Source organism: Chrysemys picta, chromosome 9 (assembly GCF_011386835.1).
Source record: "Chrysemys picta bellii isolate R12L10 chromosome 9, ASM1138683v2, whole genome shotgun sequence".
Lineage (NCBI taxonomy): Eukaryota > Metazoa > Chordata > Testudines > Emydidae > Chrysemys > Chrysemys picta.
This window is the reverse complement of record NC_088799.1, coordinates 7,557,346-7,577,639: the sequence shown is the minus strand read 5'-3', so window position 1 is coordinate 7,577,639 and position 20,294 is coordinate 7,557,346. Positions and strand designations below refer to the sequence as shown.

Sequence of the window (20,294 nt, the reverse complement as noted above, 5' to 3'; positions counted from 1 at the left end):
GAGGTTTTGCCCAGAAAACCTTTTAGACTGCTGTGCAACCGTTCCCCCAAATACCTACTCGGAGACTTGTTAAAGCCAACAAAGGCTGGAGTTCGGAGAAAATGCCCTAACTGCCTAAAGAGCTGCTGGGGGAAGTAGTCCCCCCCACACACACACACCCAATTTTCTAACATACGGGTAGGGAGCAGGAGAGCAGTAAAATCCCCCAGAAAAGGATGAGAGCAGCAGAGCTGGGCTGTATTTTCAACAGGGCTGCACTCTTACCAAGGGGATCACAACCAGGCTAGAACTTAAGTGGGCCACATGTGGCAGGAATCAGAGTATAAGGCTGGGGGTAGAGTCATTCAATAGTTATAGAGCCCCCCACAGGGCTGTATGCAGGATTTTTTTTTGTTATTTTTTAAGAGAGTTTATTTATTTATTTTAAAAAGCAGGTGTCTCCTGTCTTTACCACAGCATGGAACATACTGCCCAAGGCAGCCACTGCAAACGTACCCTTGCAACAGCACAGGAGACAACATTTCCAAAATGCTAATCAAGTAATTAAAAACTAGGCCCCAAAAGTAAACAAATGTTAAAATTAAGAGAAGACTAAGTGATTCCCCCACCCACTTCCAGGATAAAGATGCCAGCCCTGAGGAGTCTCACTCCAGCAGATCTGATGTCCCTCAAGACAAAGGGAGAGCACAGCCGCAACACAGTACTGAGAGTCCCAGGCCAACCACCCAAACAGCTAGAGCTGTTAAGGCAATCCAGTAGCAGGGGTGACTGCTTGCTGGAGAAGGCGCTAGGTACAAGTGTGGACTGATAGTGAAGCCCTTTCTTTGGGCACTAAGGTAGGGAAAGCTCAAACTGCACAGGGGTCTGAGCTCATCTGTGAAGGGCAAGATGGGTCCTAGTTGAGACTGAAGACTTCATAGCATGTTTATCCCCATCCCTGTGTCAAGCACATGAAGAAGGCGTGTGGGAGTGGTCAGGCTGCTATCACAACCCCCTGACTACAGCGGAGAGAACGGCTCCCCTCCCGCCGGCTGCTTCCTTTCTTAGTGTCTTTTGTAGCACTGAGGCTGCAATTGACACTCAGCAGAGCACGGTGCTTTGATGAAAACTCTCCCAGTGAGCCTCAGGAAGCTAGATTCATCCGAACATCACTAGCATCAAGTCCCAGCACTCTTGGGCAGCTCCAGCTGTTCCCGTAACATTTTACCCTTCTCAGCACTAGCCGTGCCGGCAGGCTGAAAAAGACCTGTTGGTTTCCCCAGGGCTACGTCTCTTCACTGTACGGCCACTACCCTGGCAGATGCAGACCATACATTTGCTACTGATGGTGCTGCAAGGACAGTTTGAAGGTGCCACATACTCTTGCCATAAAGAAAACAGTGGAATGTCAAAGCAAGTGTGTGCCAAGAACAATTTCACAAGCAACCTGGACTTGACTGGAAGGCAGGGACGTGACAAAGGATACCCAACCCCTACTCTGGCATGTTCTGGAAGAAGAGCCATAGCTCCTTAGCTAACCATGGTCCAGGAGGAACTGATGGAGGGTTCTATGGGCAGCAGTCCTGCTCCCAGGGTGATGGATGACTGCCAGCAAAGAAGGGGGGGGGGGTTTACCATTGCCATAAAAGCTCTCGGAACCTGGGGAGTGAGTAGTGCCTGCCTCATGCTAGGGAGCAGAGACCAAGCAATGAGACTCCTTGCAGATGGTAACTTTAGAAAAAGTTCTTCCCGCCTAGTTCAGCTGGCCACACACAAGCTTCAGCATCACCACACCACCCATTCCTATGCCTGTTTGTAACACTCCCCCCTTCTAATAGTAGTGGCCAAAGAATTCTTTGCTCATGATATGCTCCTGGTACTCTGTGCTTTGCTCAGAAGGAGGGCTGGATCTTTTCCCTCCCCCTCATTCAGTCCTTGAGCAAGAACTGAATAATCAAACTCCCCTTTCATAGCACGGTTCCTAACTGGAGGCAGAGATTGTGCAGAAACTGTAACCAGCCCCTCTTGCCCCCATTCACTAGCAGTAGAAAGGGCAGTAAAGAAACACACTGGAAACCAGCACATGGAATCCACTAGGGAAATAAGAGTTCCAAGGCCATCAAGTTCTGGTTTTATTTACACTGCAACCACTGGGCTGAGGAACAGGGAGTTTCACTCCGTGCTCAATAACTTACCTTGCAATGTACAGTATTTGATCATTTAAAAAGAAATGAAACATAGGGTGGCAGCTGGGACGGACCAAGCCTAGTCCTGCATGGAGAGGCCTTTAGCTGGGAGAAGGGTGCAGGGATTTGTGCAGTAGTTAAGTTTGGCAGAAGCTTGTGTGCAGGCAAGATCTTGTCCCTGTCTGAATCACAGTGGCCCACTACTCTGCCAAACAACACAAGCCCTTGGCTCTTACTGACTGCAGCTTAGGGAAAACAGCAAACCCTGTCAAGGATTTCCAAAGGACCTTAGCAAGAAGCAGGGCCTTTCAGCAGCAGCATAAGCTCCTCCACTCCTTAGCAGGACGGGGACAGGAGCATAGGGTCAGACCAGGAAGAAAGAAGTGTGTTCCTAAGGGGGTTTGACTAGTGTTTGGCAGGTAAAAAGGACTGAAAAGCCAGGAGGCGGCAGCTTCTCTCCACAGAGAAGTTGAGAGGCCTTTCCCAGCATCTCACATGGTTTAAGTTAAAATTGGGGGGGAGGGAAAGACTCCATCCCTCTTCTCAGCAGAGCAGCTCAAGGTGCAAGAGGTAGCAGCACTCAAGCCCAGCGCTCCCTGCGCACTCAGAGCACCAATCCTCCACGAACCGCAGAGACTGGCTGAGCTAGGCAGCACTGGGCAGGTGGCAGAGGAGAGGACGTGCTCAGAGCAGACAATACCCACTCTGCACCCCTCCCCTCGCTCCGCAGCTTTAGACTCCCCCCTCCCCCCCTCCCTTTGCTGTCCATTCACCCCTGCCCAGCAGAGGCCTGGTGCAGCTCTAGAGGCAGGAGAGAGGGCCCATTCCACACCCCACAAACACCTTTGCAGTTCTGGGGGGAGGGTAAGAGACGACAGAGCAGATGGCACAGCTGACAGTCCATGGGGTGCAAGTGGTGTCCCCGCTGCTCCGCTGGGCACCTTTCAGATGGATATTGCGGCCGCTGCACTTCCCCACTCCAGCCAGGTGCCTCCTTTATAGAAAGCCCTCCTTCCGGAACTGCTCCTGCAGGATGTCCCTGTACTCATCGAAGCCGCCCTCAATGCGCGTCACGGTAGCGTTCTCACACACCCACAGCTCCTTGCACAACAGGCGAATGAAGCACTCGTCGTGGGACACCAGGATCACACCGCCCTGAGATTGAGGTGCAAAGAGAAAGTGCTTTACACCAGAGGGGCAGGAAACAGCCCAGCTCTAAATAGCGACTTGAATACTATGGGGAAGGGCCATGTGTCTTGTTAAGTCGGCTGACCCCATGGCTTCGAGGCCAAGAGATTCAAAGGGCTGCTGATACCACAGGGGTGGCCTGAGTAGCTCTTGGAGATGCAGACCACAGGTCCGGGCACGGAAAACAGCATCATAAAAATGTAAGGCCAAAAGGGACCTCAAGAAGTCATCAAGTACGGCCCTGCACTGAAGCAGGACCAAGTAAACCGAGGTCACTCCTGACAGGTGTTTTCCAACCTGCCCAAAAAACCTCCACAATCTCCTTGGGAAGCCAATTCCAGAGGTTAACTACCCTTAAAGTTAGAAAGTATTTTTTACTATCTAACCTAAATCTCCCTTGCTGCAGATTAAGCCCACTGCTTCTTGTCCAGCCTCCAGTTGACATGGAGAACAACTGATCACCAACCTCATTATAGCAGCCCCGAACCTATTTAAAGACTGGCAGGTCCCCCCCTCAGCCTTCTTTTCTCTAGACTAAACAGGCCAAGTTTTTTAAACCTTTCCTCATAGGGTCAGATTTTCTAAACCCTTTATGGTTTGACGCTCTCCTCTGGACACTCTCCAATTTATCCATTTCTCTCCTAAAGCGGTGCCCAGAGCTAGACACTACTTCAGCTGAGGCCTCACCAACACTGAGCGGAACAGTTCCCTCCTGTGTCTTACATATGCCATTCCTGCTAATACAGCCCAGAATGCTATTAGCATTTTCATTTGCATCACATTGTTGACTTCCAATTTGTGACCGACTATAACCCCCTGATTCTTGTCAGCAGTATGACAACCACTTAGCCAGTTATACCCCATTTTGTAGTTGTGAATTTCATTTTTCTTTCCTAACAAGTGAAGTATTTTGCATTGATCTTTACTTTGAATTTCACCTTGTTGATTTCAGACCAATTCTCCAGTTTGTCAAGGTCATTTTGAATTCTAATCCTGTCCTCTAGAGTGCTCACAACCCCTCCCAGCTTGGTGTCATCTGCAAATGTTATAAGCATGTCCTCCATTGACAGTTTCCAGACCCAAGAGTGACCTCTGTGGGCCCCACTGGATACATCTTCCCACTTTATATCAATCCAATAGCTAGGCTGCACTGCATACTGGAACCTCTGGTCTCCGTCTATTGCAGAATGGGCCCACTGGGAACTCCTACTTTACATGGTACAAGTAGGCAGGAGGGACGGGGGGGGGGGGGGGTAATGGGGAACTAAAGCTTCTTCCAGCCTGGCTCGGGACCCTCACCTTTCCTCCTGGGAGATCTGGGGCCAAGGCTGACGGAAAATGCACTGTCTGGGGAGGGGTTGTGTGTGTAGTGAGAAGGGGCTTGACTCTGGCTTTTCACTTCACTCCTTGGCCTACAACTAGAGTTTGCCACTGGCCACCCAGACTCACGGCGAGACTCAGCCACTGCCCTCAGCTTTGCCTGACCAAGCTGTGGCTTCTCTTTGGAAGTAGGAGGATTTTGAGTTAACCTGTCAAGTTATTGCTGTAAACAAGAGATTGTGACGGGCCCATCTCATGCTGACAAACAGGAGTTCATCCCCATGAAGACATCACAAAATATGGCACAAGCGGCAGCTTTGCCTAGTACTGGAACAGTACAATGTGCTGAAGGCCAGGCTGAAGTGAAGTGTGCTGGTAGAGCAGGAGGATACCCTGACCTAGAAGAGGGGATGCTGCGGGTCCAGATATCTCTCAGAGTTAGGGGAAGGGCCGCTCTCTGGCTGGCTCTTACTGGTCAGCCACTTTCCTGGGCACTAAAAGAACCACCATATTTTTCAAGGGAAGTCTGAAACAAGCCAAGTGACAGGAAGCACAGAGTCATGGTGGAAATGCACCATGTTCTCCACTGGCCAGGATAATTGGGGCCACTTTAACTACTCTTAGTGGCTCCCACTGGGCTGGGATGCTGCAGCACCACAAGACAAGAGGCTGCAGGGAGCGTCAGACCCAGGAGAGCCTTACCCGGAATTTATTCAACGCTTTCGCCAGGGACTCAATGGTCTCCATGTCCAGGTGGTTTGTCGGCTCATCCAGGATATAGAAGTTGGGACTGGAAGGAGAGGAAAGAATCAGCAACTCAGCATCCCACTGGAAGAGACCCATGCAGAGCCCGCAGTGCAGTCACCTTCTGGCATTACCGTCAAGAACAACGGGCCCCCTGTTAGCGGGGCTTGAGCAAGGTCTCAGGCTGGACGGGGGAGCCCAGCGTATTGGTCATGCCGCTCAGAACGTGATAGACGGGCTCTACGTGGCAGTGTCTTCTGTCAAGGCTCAGGTCCCCAAGTATCTGCTCTGCCCAGTGTGGGCTATAGGGACCCCTACGTCCCAAGAATGGGACTGTGGACTCAGCCCAAAAGGGTAATGACAAGAGCAAGCTGCATGCCTGTCTGCATGCATAGCTCCCTCAGGGTGACCATGCTTCCCCAGAAAGCCCCAGGGCATTGGGTCTCCTACTCAGCCAGAGCCAGTAAAAGACTCTCAGCATCTCGGCTTCCTCCCTAAAACCAACAGGACCTAGAGACAGAGCCGTGTCACTAACAGCAGCAGGAGCAACGTATGGGAGAGGATTACCAGGGCATGGTCATCTGGGCAAATGCCACTCGGCTCTTCTGACCTCCCGATAGGCTGGCGACAGGGCGGACGGCCAGCTCCCCGGAGACTCCGTAGCTTCCCAGCTGGTGACGATACTCCTCCTCTGTCTTCCCTGAAACAGAACACAGGGAGAATGTCACAACCCAGCCCTGGCCTGCGGGCATTAGCTCCCAAGATACAAACTCAGAGCTTCCAGTCAGCCAGGCAAGCCGGACCTAGGTTCTGCACCAAGCCCCCCGGAATCTGCAGTGCTCAAGTGCAGGAAGAGGGAAATGCAGCAGCAGAATGGAGGAAATTCACAGAGGCTTCAATATGAACCTGAGTGACACAATCAGGACAGGGGCTCCAGGGTACTGGCTGAGATGAAATTCAAGTGACAATGTCCCTAAATTCAGTGCTGCACGTTTGTATATAAAGGTAAAGCTACATCAGAGAGGAGAAGGCTGAAGGTTTTGGCAGCTGGGAGAGGAGCAATTGGGGCTTTTGCGGCTAAAATGATCAGCAGCTAAACAATCTGCAATGCTGATGCACAACTCTGAAACCTAACGACAACAATCACTTCCCATGGCCCATTTCAGGCTGTCTGCAGCGTCAGACATCCCTGCAGCACTCGCACTGTGACACTACCCAAACTTTTCAAGCCAGGTATCAGAGAGCCTGCAGCTCCCGTGAGGTGGGGAAATATTAGACGAGGAAAGAGGATGACCCCAGAGCACTACAAGAGGTGGTTGGTTCTCTAGGCAGGAGCTCCTATCTGCATCCAGGGGAGGCCTCCCCAGTGCATCAATGCTGCTCCTTGCTTGGCAGAGGACGCCAAGTGCCAGCTCTACTTGGCCCAGGAGGCAAGACATCAAATGTAGGTCTCACCTGGCACCACCAAGCGCTCAGAATGGCCCAGGGTCAATGTCCATGGAAGTCTGATGCTCACCTGGGAACCTCTTGGCCAATAACTCTACAGCACTGATGTTTAAGTCCAGCTGGTCCACATGGTGCTGACTGAAGTAGCCAATTTTCAGGTTCCTGCCAAGCCAGAGAAGAGAAGCCATTATAGGCAGCGCTACCCAGAGCTCCTCAGGCCCCACCCACTTGCTGCCAAGAGCGAGACAGAGGCGTCAGGAAGGGAAGGTGTGCGCAAGTGTGGTGTGTGTGGCGGAGGGGGGCGCGGAAGTGGGGGTTGACTTCCCCAGGGATTGGGGATCTGGCTGCTCCATGACAGCTTAGAGCTCTTGGCCATTAAGTCTTGGCCATTGGTAACTGGGGAAACATGTTAATGCAGGTTGCCCCAAGCCACCGGAGATGTCGGGAGGTGGCCCCAGGGCAGAAGGAGCAGCCTTTCCAGGGACCCACCCATTGTGCTTTTGGGGAAGTGGCCGATAATCCATGCTCCCTCCAGCACTCTGCAAACAGGGGGCAATTTCCCACAATCCCCTCTGCCTTTGCAAATCCAGAGACCTCTTGGCCCTTACTCCACGATCCCCCCCCAACCCCTCCCCATGTGCTAAAGCCAGGCAATAGCAACGCAAGCTGTACCTGTGTGCGTGTCTAATCCCTCGAACAGGTGCCAGGTCTCCCATCAGGATCTTTAACATGGTTGACTTGCCAGCTCCATTCTCCCCGACCTGGGCAAAGAAGCAATTGATGAGAGACTAGGTCCCACAGGGACCGCACTGGGGCCCCAAGACTGGACTGGATTTTGGGGGTGGAAGGTATAATTGACCATCCCCCATTACCACTGTTCAGGGCCCTCCTCCACACCAAGGGGGGCTAGCCACAAGACAGCAGATACTGCAGCAATGCAAAGAGCCCCACAGCCCCAGCTGGCCACAAAAGGATTACTTGCCACACTCCAGCTGTGATCCCCTTGTACGACATCTGCCTCAACTGCCCAAATCCTACTTCTAGGGCCTGCCAGGTCTCTCCTGAAGCATCCCCTTGAGGCCCCATCCCAGCTAGAAGACCAGGTCCCCAGTACGTACCACACAGATCCGGGACTCCAGGTCAGCTGAGACAGAGAGGCCACGGAAGATGCAGTGACTTGGGTTGTAGCTGAAATCCACTTCATCCAGCTGCAGGATTGGGGGAGAGAATTTCTCAAAGCCATCGGGGAACCTGTAAGGGGGTGGGGTGGGGGGGGGGGGGGGGGGGGGGGAGGAGAGGAAAGCCCAGGGAGGTGAATACAACAGGCAAGGGGAGAGGCTGCCGGGGGAAGCACAACACCTGAAGTGGAGAAATACCCTGCCTCGTATGGTGTGTGGGTGAGGGCAGGAAAGGACGCTGCTTCGCTTACTCCACACTTGCCAACCTCCACCTTCTGGGAAAGGGAAGGCGTTCAACACAGAACCCCACCTGCCTGCCGTGTGCCCCCATCACGGCTGTATCTGGCCCACCCAACCCATCTTCCCTGGACCTGGATCCATGCACCCACCAAGAGAATGATGCAAACAAACCAAGAAAACAGTAGGATGTATGTGCATGCCTGGGCCGGATACCAGGGAAGGCAGAGAGGAGGGCAACCTGGGGAGATGGCACCAGCTTCTGCAGCCTTGATAAGGCCATGTTTTACAGAGCACACTCCCGGTAACAGGACCTGGGAGGCAGGAAGCTGTGGGTCTGAGGCTGCTAGTCACCAGTACAGGGAACCGAGCTACCAGTTCCTCACGATGGGCTCTGTGGTCACTTACTTCATCATCACTTCAGACTCTTTGTCCACAGGTTTCAGTTCCGGCCTAGGAGAAGGAGAAACTTGTCACTCTGAGCGGAGATATTGCTGTACCAGGACAGTGCCTCCTCCCCACACGCCATGCAATTCCCTGGGCTGGGGTGGAGTGGGGGGACTTCTGCCCCAGAGCAGGGGGCCGGGAGTAGGTCAGTGACACCCCCAGCCACATACTGTACAACCATCCAGCCCCACAGTCTCACCCCAGGTGGCCTCAGAGACAGGATGGGAAGCAAAGAGGAGATGAACCCTTGGGGAACGGACCATGTAGGTCAGGTGACCCCCTCCAAAAGAGCAGGCCCTATGTCTGGACAGCCAGAGATCGGCCATTTCTGGGTCCAGAGCCATTCCCAGGCCCCAGAGCCAGCCCTGTAAGCCTAGAGAAACTCCACTGTGTTTCAGGCCCATGTGGAACCATCAACACCTTCTACTTACTCAAATAGGATTAGGTGCTTTACCCCCTAAAGCCTGCGTAGAGCTGTCCCCTACCACCTGGCCAAGTGGCATAGTTTAACTGCATGTCACGGTCTACCCCCCACTGTGCCAGTGGTGCAGTCCAAACACATGCCACTGCTTCCCCTCCTCCCAGGCCCAAACACTCACAGCTTCTCCAGCAGCTTGAGTTTGCTCTGCACTTGGGACGCCCGGTTTGCATTATAGCGAAATCGATCAATGAAGACCTAGGAGAGAACAGATCATCAGAGTCCCCTGGCCCCAGGTGGTACCAGCCACTAACCTCTGCCCGCTGCTAAGGCCCCACCTCAGAGCTTGTCCTCCTACAGTGGGAGCTGAGCTGTGGGCCAGATCCCCCCTCTAAAGCCAGAGCAACATGGAGGACAGCCCGAGAACAGTCTATGTCAGTATGAAGGAGGACTAGAGATGCTCCCCCTAGGAGCCCCTCCATTGCCCCCCACTGGCAACCGCCAGAGCCATGCTGCACACGAATGAGTTCTGTAAACTGGCTCCTCTGTTGGAGGAAGTCCCAGAATGGTACAACGATGCTCTTCTCACAGGATGGGATCACATCCACGCCACGCCACCACCTCTGTACCTGGATATGTTCCCGGTACTGCTGCTGGGCCTCATACTCGCGCTGCTGGTTCTTCAGCCGCTCCTCCTTGATCTTCATGAAGTTCTCAAAGTTGCCCCGGTAGGTCTCGAGACGCTGCGAGTGCAGGTGGATGATGTCAGTGGCCACCGCATTCAGGAAGTTCCGGTCGTGGGACACCACTAGGATGGTTGACTGCCAGGTCTAGAGGAGATAGTAGCAGGGAGGCCTGAGCCAAGGCATCAATTGACCCCAGGGGAGCTTCACCCAGCCAACGGGGAACTCCAGCCTGTGCCACAGGGGCCCATATCCCACGGCTACTGCCTGTCAAACCATTAGGGAGTAATCTCCACTCCAATGGTGCATCACCAAAGAACTGGTGATCTTAGACAGCAGCCTGCCACAGGTCACATGACACTTTTGCCATCCTCACCTACCTGCAGATAGTTCTCCAGCCACAGAATGGCCCTCACATCCAACATGTTAGTAGGCTCTGAAAGGGAACAGAAAAGGGATAGGGGATTCAGCCCTCACAAAGGATGGCAAACAGCAAGCTGATAAGAACATGCAAAGCTACCACTTGCTCCAGAACTAGGACCATTGGAAAGGGGACTGGTACAGCAGTGCCCAGAGAATCATGGCAACAATGTACTGGGCACTGCATACACCCACAGGGTGAGAGTCGGACAAGATGCAACAAACAGGGAAAATCTGGTGGCTCCCAACTTGCACGGTTGGCAGGTTTCAAGTCATCTTTGGTAATAAACACAAATAGTAACACCTTCAGAGCCCTTGAACAAGCCAACATCTGCTCCAGAGTGGAGAGGTTTTCCCCTGTGACTCAGGCTGGAACCAGGAGACAGACGAGAAGGACTCCTACGTGCAGAGAGTGCTATAGGAGCAGTGCCCACGGTGAGCACAGTACGGGGCTAGGGGGTGCTGTGCTGCAGGGTGTGATGTAGATGGCTCAGCAGTGGGCACTCTCCCCTCTAAGCCATTGCTGACGCCCCACGCCCTGGCACACTGCAAGGGGCCACAGTGCCAGCATATACATGAAGTGTGTAACGGAGGCCCAGAACGTTGGGAGTTAACCCGTGTCCTGGCCAAACCAACTTGGGGAGCTCCATTCTGCCTCATTTCTCCTGGGGAAGGGATCCAACTGTTCCACCCTGATGGCTTTGCTAATTGCTGGGAACCTGGTTCCACTCCTGAGACTGGGGAAGGGATCATTCCGGGGAGAATGCTGCAGCCGAGTCTAGGTACTAAGTAACCCATTTGTGTTAAGTGATCTGCCTTCAGGGCACCATCATCCGGCCAGAGCCCTGGCCATCTCCCACACAGAGATCACCAGGCCAGCCAAGATCAATGGCCAGGGAGGAAGAGGGGACAGGATAAGCTATTTGACTTCCTTAGATGTCTGGACTCCTCTGGTGAGCCAGTACACAGGGGTCTCACTGCGCCACATGCAGCAAGGCATCTCCACGGCCCTGACAGCACCCGGTGAACAGCTGCACATTCACTCGGGATAGGAGGCCAAAAAGCCATACCAGGTCTCCCATTCCCAGCAACCCACACGGCCACAGCTCAGAGATGAGAAGGGATTCATGGCATTCACTTACCATCAAGCAGAAGAAGATCTGGTCTGAGAGAGAGTGGGAGGAAGGAGGAGGAGGGAGAGAACAGTTAATACCAGGTTTAAATATGAGTAGATCTACTGTAAGATGGTTTTAATTCAATTATTTGTTACGCTGCCGGGAGAGGCTGGGACCAGAGTAGCTGGGGGCTCCCCCCCACAGCCAGTACTGCCCTGCTCCCTTGCTGGCAGAGTGAGTGTGAGCTAACCCCAAGGTAGCTCCTGGGCTCTGCCATCACGGAGTCTAGCCTACTTTAACAGAGATGAACTGAGTGTAATAAGATCAAATATGGACCATGCTGAGACCTACCTGGCAAAAAGGGCCCTGGCTAAGGCCAACCTCATTCTCCAGCCCCCGGAGAACTCTCTGAGTAGAGAAAAAGCCACATAGAGCAGGCATCAGCACTCAATACAGAACCACTCTGACCTAGCTCATCCACAAGAAATCCTCACCCACAAGTCACCCTGTTCTCTCACCCCATGACCCCTCCACAGCAGAGATGCCAGGGCTCACCACCACCTGGGGAAGGAGGTGCCCTTTAAACTCTGCTGTCATCCCAGAGAGAGCTTGTCACTGCAGCAAGGGTGAGATGCAGCAGGCCGTGGCTCAGAAGTTACAAGGGGCAGCAAAACCTCGCCATGACGTGCCAGCTGCTGAACTTGAGAGCAGCATCACATGATGCTGGGTTGCTCTGTGCCCTGCCACATTTGCAGCAGTCTGATTCAGGAGGGAAACAGCCACGTCCTCCCAAAGAGCATACCAGCTGCTGTTACAGCCGCTCCAGGCCACCCCCACAGCAACAGCAAAGGGGACGCCAGTGACCCACAGAGCACCCGGCAGTGCCCAATGTTCAGTCTGATGTCTCTAGCCTGGCAAGAGAGAAGCAGTGGGTCGGGCGGCCCAGGCCCCTCCATGCCTAGGGCAGGGAGGAATCTACCCAAGCACTGACACCTTGATGCACGGACCAGGGGAGACTTACTTGGTTGTCTGTTGCTGCATCTTTGCACTGAAGCCCAGCCCAGCAAGAATGACAGACGCCCTGTGGGGAAGAGGAGAGACAGGCCCCTGAAATGCACTCGACAGCTACGTGTAACTGCCCGAGCACAGGGCTCAGAATCCAGGACAAGTGCTGCAATGGAGACTGCTGCGGTATCGAAAGGATGCTGCAAGATTTGGGGCCCAGCAGAAACCCATCTCCTGCCCAACAGCAGCAGGCACGCTGGGAATCCCAGCTTCCCAGCAGGGCACAGGATGGTTTTGAGATGACGTTCTGGAGTTTGAAATCAGACACTGACTCCAGGGCACTGGCCCAGAGCCAAAGAAGTCCAGCCCTGCCTCTCAGGCCAGCATAACATTCAGTTTCTATTACTTACAACAGACATGGAAACATCTCCCAGCCGGTCACCTTCTGGGAAGTCCCAGAGGCCCAGTGGAGCACCATTCATCTAGTCACTAGAGGGTAAGAAAGCCTGACTTTCCCAAAAATCTCTGGGGAGCTCCCAGCTCCTCCAGTCACAACCTCTCCCAGCTGTAGAGAATGAGGTAGGAGCAGGGCTACAAGAACCTCTAGCCCATTTGTTAGATTCCATGGCCAGGTAAGGACATCCCACTGATAGGAGTCCATGCCCACCAGTCTAAATACCCATCAGCCAACACCCCAGGCTGGCTGCAGATAGCTAAGGGCAGACCCCATGCCGGCTCAGAAAGGGGACTCATCTTACCTGGCTGGCGCCTTGTCTGCCTCGATCTCTTCCAGCTTGGCGTAGATTTCCGACAGTCTGTCACCTTCTGTACCTTGTCCCCTGGAAGGAGACACAAGGGCAGCATAGGGAATTCTTTTATGGTCAGGGATTAAAAAAAATCGGCTCTCTTGGGTTGTGCGCCCCTAGGCTGGGGTAGAAGGCAAGCAGGGAGGCTCATCTAAGCAGAACTCAAGCTCCTGGGGCATGCACTCCATTCCTACTGGAGCTTTAATCTGAAAGAGACCAGCCCCAGGGAGGAGAAATGAAAGCCACTAGCCGCCCCTAGGGCTCAATTTCAGTGCTAGCACGTGGCAGGAGAAAGCACAGGTCTCTCAGGGACACTAGGCTCAGGCACTAGGAACGGAACCGGAACCCTAGGCTCAGGCATGGTCTACACGTCAGAGTCTCACTTGCCAGCGTTGATCCTGGCTGTCAGCTCCCTCTCCTCCTGCAGCAGGCTCTCGCGGGTGGTGTCGCACTCCAACACGCTCTGCAGAGCCGGCGTCTCATCCCCTGCCACCTCCTGCTCCACATGGAGGATGCTGATGTGCGAGGGGATGCGCAGACTGCGGCTGGCCATCATCTTCAGCAGAGTGGTCTTGCCCAGCCCATTCCTGCCCACCAAGCCGTAGCGCCGGCCAAATGCCAGGTTCAGGTCTGCACCCGTTAGCAGGACACTACGGCAAGAGAACAGACCAATATCTAGTCAGCCTGACAGTTCACCTGCAAGGACACAGCAGCACGCAGCGCAGCACTTTCACTGGATGGTAGGTTCTGCTGGGAACTTCATGAAAACTGCTGCCCAAAGCCAGAGGGAGGACAAGCCCCCACACAGTGGCACTCAATCCTGACCTGTTGCATCTTCCCCACCTCCCGCTATTCCAGTCCAGGCTGCCCCACAATCCTATCCCACCACCTCCCCTATTCTAGGGTTCCCCCCCACACACTGCGGCCACTGTATGTCAATCTTACCCCTCCTCTCCCAGCCTCCCCCGGGTCCTTCCCACCCCACAGGGACTCACCGCTCACCGAAGGACACGTCGAAGTTCTCAATGCGCACATCGTATGACTTGTTCTTGCCCGATGACTCCATGCGAGTCTCCTTCTTGCTGGATGCCTGGCTGGCAGATGCCTCCTCCAGGACCCTGCAACCAGACATGAAAGAAAGCAGAGCTTCAGTGTGGGGAAGCCCCGGAGCATATCAGGCTCCCCAGAGAGCCACACTCATCAGTGCGATCAGAGCCTGCCCTCCAGCCGCATACACACTCACAGTAGGCCAGCGGGGTTCAGGGAATCCCGCTCTGTCCTCTTGGTCTGCTTGGCCTTCAGTTTGGCTTCTGCCTTCTCCAGCTTCTTGGCATTCACCATCTGGGACACAAGGAAGGGCATTCAGAAAAGAGCAAGAATGACCATCAGGGGCCTCGAACAATTGACTACAGTAAGGGGGAAGAGCCTAGTTCGGAGGGAAAAATCCCTGATGGGTGGAAATTTCGAGGCGGAAGGGTCAATTATTTAGGTGGGACACGAGGATGTGACTAAGAGGGTGCGGATGGTACTAACAGGGCTTTCAGGGTCACAGCTCCAGCTGGGAGCTATTTGGACAAATCCGTGGACAATCAATTACCTGGGGGGAATAATCTTGCCCTGGAGTGGTGGACAAACTTGATGGGATCTAACCATTTGCTCTTCCCCCAGGTCTCATTTTTATGATTCTAGGAACCTGAGAGTCTCCCAGTTTCTTCTGCCAATTCACTATCTCTAACACTCCCCCCTACCCCAATACAGCCCATCCTCCCCACCACTCACTCCGCCCCATTAACCATTCCACTTAGCCAGTAAGATGGGCCTTTGGCAGATAGATACTAACTCCAGCTACATGGTTAGTACCCTGTTTCCCCGAAAATAAGACAGTGTCTTATATTAATTTTTGCTCCCAAAGATGCGCTAGGTCTTATTTTCAGGGGATGTCTTATTTTTCAATGAAGAAGAATACGGTACACATCGGTGGATGCCTTATTATCGGGGAGGTCTTATTATCGGGGGGATGCCTTATATTACAACGAGAGGCAAAACTGTAAGTAGGCCTTATTTTCGGAGGATGTCTTATTTTCGGGGAAACAGGGTAAGTCTGGCTGGGGTTCCAATATTTAATAAATTCATAGATTTTAAGGCCAGAATGGACCACTGTGATCATCCAGTCTGACCTCCTGTATATCACAGGTCAGGGGACCTCCCTTAATTTATTTCCTCCTTCCAGTCAAACAGCTGGGGTTGTACTAGTACATATTTTCTAGAAAAGTTATTTCTAATCTGAAGATGTCTAGTTACAACTTCCAGCCTTTGGATCTTGTTATATCTATGTCTGCTAAATTTAAGAGCCTTTTATCATCCAATTTCTGTTCCCCATATATGTACTTCTAAGCTGTGATCAAGTCACCGCCTCTTTGTTAAGCTAAATAGATTGAGCTCCTTGAGTCTAAGGCAGGTTTCCCAATCCTTTAATCATTCTCATGGCTCTTCTCTGAGCCTTCTCCAATTTATCAACATCCTTCTTGAATTAATTGACATCAGAAATGGACAACATTCCAGTACTGGTTGCACCAGTGCCAAATAAAGAGGTAATATCACCTTCCTGCTTGAGGGTCTTCTTTATACAGCCAAGGATCACATTAGGCCTTTTGCCCATAGCATCACACTGGGAGTTCACGTTCAACTGATTATTCACCATGACCTCCAAGTCCCCCACCCTCCCAAGTCACTTCTTCTCAAGACAGAGTCTTGTATCCTGTAAGTATGACCTATACTCTTTGTTCCTAAATGTATAACTTGACATTTGGCTGTACGGAAACACAATTGCACCCAGCACACTGAGTGATCCTCTTCCTTATTTACTATTCCCCGCTCCCAAGCTTTGTCTCATCTACAGATTTTTATCATTAACGATTTTATTTTTTCTTCCAGGTCATTGACAAAAATATTAAATAGCTTAGAACTGATCCCTGTGGGACCTCACTAGAAACACACACGCCCAATGATGATTCCCCATTTACAATTACATTTGGAGACCTATCAGTTAGCCAGTTTTTAAATCCATGCACTGTTATTTTTAAACTGTTCTAGTTTTTTAAATCAAAATATGCGGTACCAAGTCATACCCCTTGGAGAAGTCTAAGTATATTACATCAACACTGATATTACCTTTATCAACCAAACTTGTTATCTAATTAAAAAGTGATATCAAGTTAGTTTGACAGGATCTGTTTTCCATAAAGCCATGTTGATTGGTATTATTACCCTCTTCTAATTCTTTATTGACTCCTCCATCAGCTGTTCCACTAATCTATCCAGGATCAATGTCAGGCTCCCAGGCCTACAATTACCTAGGTAATTCTGTTTACCAGATCAAGACCAAGCAGCCCCACACATAAAAGTGAAGGTGTGAACAGAGAGAAAGCAATGTCAACATCTAGAGAGAAAGCCTCACTCCCCAGCCTATTGCGTGGATATATGCGTAAGAAAGCAAAGCCCTCTCAGCATCTCGAGCAATGCAGCGGGCAGGCTGGTAACAGCACGAGCAGGACGTATCCCTTTCTTACTTACTGAGTTCTGGTCTCTCTTTAGCAACAGCGTCGGCAACAGGTCGACGCCAGAATCTGCAATCAACAAGAAAGGCACAGTAACACTCAGCCCTTCTCTCTCTCCAGCACCTTCTGCCGAGGCAAGCTCAGTGCTTAATACAAATCTACCCAGCTCCCTGGCAGGAAAATTAATAATCTATTTTACAGATGGAGAGAGGCGAAATAACCTGCCCAAAAAAATCACACGGCTAGTGAGTAGCAGAGCTGAGACTAGAATTCAAGGCTTTATTCCTAGTTCTGTTTTTGCCATTAGAACTCCCGGTCTCAAAGACCACCACTCTGCAGGATGAGCTCCTCAACATCCCAAGGAGGGAGTCTCATTCCAATCCATAAACTCCAGAGTTTATAAACTTCCCACCACAACAATGCTTCTGTTGGAAGGAGCAGGTCAGCTGGGAGACTGTCCAGTCAGATGACCAGCTCAGGCACTTACGGTCAATTCCCTGGGAGCAAGGGCTGCTCAGTGTTCGTTACTTACCATAGTTGTCTGTGATCTTGGAGAGCTGAATAGGTGCATCCAGCAGAACCTGGCTGCATCCCCGTGAGTTTTCCTCACCTCTGTAACATAAAGGAGAGTCAGGGAGTAAAGGTGCCAAGATACCATCCTCCCCTGCACCACTCCCACTGCCACACACCTCCCCACGCGTCTCAGAGGCTGCCCAAAGGTATTCTTCGTCACTCCGTTTGACATCCTCATTCCATACCTTCCAGATGCTGACACTTGTCAGCACAGCTCCAACACGTCCCAAGACCCAGAGCCCACCTGATCTCTCACCGCCTTGGCCCCAGGCCTGTTTCCAGACCCTTGCACTGAGGCCCAAGAGCCTCCCACCACGTCACTTGACAGAGACTACTTACAGGTGGAGGGTGTTGTACATCCTCTGGCAGATACCCCGGATGTCCTCATCGTCTTTGGAGTCTCTGGACACTTCCTGCAAGAGCTCTCCCACCGCTTCAAACAGATCATCCACAGACTCAAAATCTGCACTGCCACTATGCAGGATCCCTGCAAGAGGAAAGAGACCAGCCACTGAGCAACAAGCCCCAAATAATCCCAACCCAAATAACAAACTGCGTCACGGGCTCAGCACTTCATCATCCTAACAACTCCACTGAGCAACAAGGATCATTCTGGGCTTAAGGTAGTGGGCTGGGACTCTAGCGCCAATCGAAGAAACCAAATAAGAGAGCTGTGGGTTCAATTCCAGGCTCTGCCACAGATGTCCCGTGTGACCATGCACAAGACACTTTGGCCCAGATCCTCAAAGGGATTTAGGCTCCTCACTGACATCAAAGCCAACAGGAATGAGGTGCCTTAGTGTCTCTGTGCCTCAGATCCCCATCATGGGATCAGACTCCCTCTCTCACAGGAATTGAGAATAATTTCATTAATATTTGAAAGGCTCCGACTAGGCTGCTGGGGGCTGTAGAAGCACCTAGATAATCAGACCCCCCATCCCACCTCAGACACCAGGGTTTGAAGCCTCTCCCACAAGCAGCAAGCCTTCTGATGGGGGGGAGGGATATGCTCAGTGGTTTGAGCATTGGCCTGCTAAACCCAGGGTTGTGAGTTCAATCCTTGAGGGGGCCATTTAGGGATTTGGGGCAAAAATCTGTCTGGGGATTGATCCTGTTTTGAGCAAGGGGTTGGACTAGATGACCTCTTGAGGTCCCTTCCAACCCTGATATTCTGTGATTTCATTAACGATCTGGAGGATAGCGTGGACTGCACTTTCAGCAAGTTTGCAGATGACACTAAACTGGGAGAAGTGGTAGATACACTGGAGGGTAGGGATAGGATACAGAGGGACCTAGACAAATTAGAGGATTGGGCCAAAAGAAACCTGATGAAGTTCAACAAGGACAAGTGTCGAGTGCTGCACTTAGGACAGAAGAATCCCATGCACTGCTACAGACTAGGGACCGAATGGCTAGGCAGCAGTTCTGCAGAAAAGGACCAAGGGTACAGTGGACGAGAAGTTGGATATGAGTCAACAGTGTGCCTTTGTTGCCGAGAAGGCTAACGGCATTTTGGGCTGTATAAGTAGGGGCATTGCCAGCAAATCGAGGGACATGATCATTCCCCTCTATTCGACATTGGTGAGGCTTCATCTGGAGTACTGTGTCCAGTTTTGGGCCCCACGCTACAAGGATGTGGAAAAATTGGAAAGAGTCCAGCGGAGGGCAACAAAAATGACTAGGGGGCTGGAGCACATGACTTATGAGGAGAGGCTGAGGGAACTGGGATTGCTTAGTCTGCAGAAGAGAAGAGTGAGGGGGGATTTGATAGCAGTCTTCAACTACCTGAAGGGGGGTTCCAAAGAGGATGGAGCTCGGCTGTTCTCAGTGGTGGCAGATGACAGAACAAGGAGCAATGGTCTCAAGTTGCAGTGGGGAAGGTCCAGGTTGGATATTAGGAAACACTATTTCACTAGGAGGGTGGTGAAGCACTTAATGCGTTATCTAGGGAGGTGGTGGAATCTCCTTCCTTAGAGGTTTTTAAGGTCAGGCTTGACACAGCCCTGGCTGGGATGATTTAGTTGGGAATTGGTCCTGCTTTGAGCAGGGGGTTGGACTAGAACCTCCTGAGGTCCCTTCCAACCCTGATCTTCTATGGTTCTATGAGCCGGGCCAGCCAGTGACTGAATCTCCGCGCGTGGGGAGCTGGCCCAAGGCGTCTCGCCGAGCGGGGCCGCCCCAGAGGCTCGGTTTCCGGGGCAGACACCCAGCGTCTCCCGGGGTCTCAGACCGGCCCTGGCAGGGCAGGCGGCGGAGCGGACCCGCCCGGCTCCCCCGCGCCAGGCAGGGCAGGAGCCTGCGGGCCCCGCTCGGGGGCTGGGGACGCTCGAGATCACGGGGAGGGCAGCGGCGCCCGCCTCACCTCAGAGCCGCAGGGCGGCGGCCGGGCGCCCCGGGAAGAAGCGGGGACCCCGCCGAGACACCGGGCAGGGCATCCCCGAGCCCCGCCGGGCCCCACCCCCCGGGGCCTCCCGCCGCCCTCTCACCGGTCACGTAGGCGAACACCTCCCCGTCGAGCTCGGGGAACTCGCTGCGCAAGATCTCGGCGCAGGAGGCCATCGCCGCGCAGCCCGGCACCGGACCGCAGGCCCCGGACCAGCCCACACCGGGCCACGCAGACCTGGAAAAGGGGGAAGCGCGGGGCACGCCGGGAAAAGGTCCGCCGCGCGCGCGGGCTGCCGGGAAATCGAGTCCGGGACCAGCCACAGCGCGAGGGACGGCGGGATAGGGAGTCCTACGCATGCGCCTCTACCTGGGGCGCGCAGTCCTCGAAGTTCCCGCCAGGACAGGGGAGGCGCATGCGCAGTGTGTGAAACGGGGTTGAGGGCGGGGCTCTAGAGCAGGGAGCAGAGCATAGAGGTCAAGGGGCGGGGCAACGACGTGGTTGCCCCAGTGATCAGAGGTTGGGCCCCGCCCCCCTGCTGATGGGGTGAGGGCTGCTGGGAATTGAGGGGTTCGGCCCACCCCCAGTAGCCTGGGGGAACCAGCCGGC

At 53.0% G+C, this 20,294-nt stretch overlaps 1 protein-coding gene across 1 annotated transcript; it reads right to left on the bottom strand.

Annotated features, from left to right (window-relative positions):
• Nucleotides 1–2,094: 2,094 nt before the first annotated feature.
• Nucleotides 2,095–19,962, bottom strand: ABCF3 (ATP binding cassette subfamily F member 3). The gene is made up of 21 exons (XM_008173153.4): nucleotides 19,789–19,962; nucleotides 17,642–17,789; nucleotides 17,262–17,341; nucleotides 16,746–16,798; nucleotides 14,416–14,513; nucleotides 14,168–14,290; nucleotides 13,556–13,822; nucleotides 13,125–13,205; nucleotides 12,383–12,442; nucleotides 11,713–11,769; nucleotides 11,389–11,411; nucleotides 10,207–10,262; nucleotides 9,773–9,973; nucleotides 9,325–9,401; nucleotides 8,687–8,731; nucleotides 7,982–8,114; nucleotides 7,536–7,624; nucleotides 6,934–7,025; nucleotides 5,985–6,117; nucleotides 5,376–5,463; nucleotides 2,095–3,320 (listed from the first exon to the last, which is right to left on the bottom strand). The coding sequence occupies exons 1-21, from the start codon at nucleotides 19,859–19,861 to the stop codon at nucleotides 3,162–3,164; spliced, it is 2,136 nt and encodes a 711-aa protein (XP_008171375.2). The 5' UTR covers nucleotides 19,862–19,962; the 3' UTR covers nucleotides 2,095–3,161.
• Nucleotides 19,963–20,294: the final 332 nt, after the last annotated feature.

Bases quoted from the DNA above. Each gene is read 5' to 3' on its own strand.
- ABCF3 (XM_008173153.4), bottom strand. From the start codon at position 19,861: ATGGCCTCCTGCGCCGAGATCTTGCGCAGCGAGTTCCCCGAGCTCGAC. The intron at 13,206-13,555 runs GTGAGACTCTGA...GTCTCCTTCCAG, and splicing joins GCCAGGATCAACGCTGGCAA to GGGACAAGGTACAGAAGGTG. The intron at 10,263-11,388 runs GTAAGTGAATGC...GTTCCCTTTCAG, and splicing joins AGATCTTCTTCTGCTTGATG to AGCCTACTAACATGTTGGAT.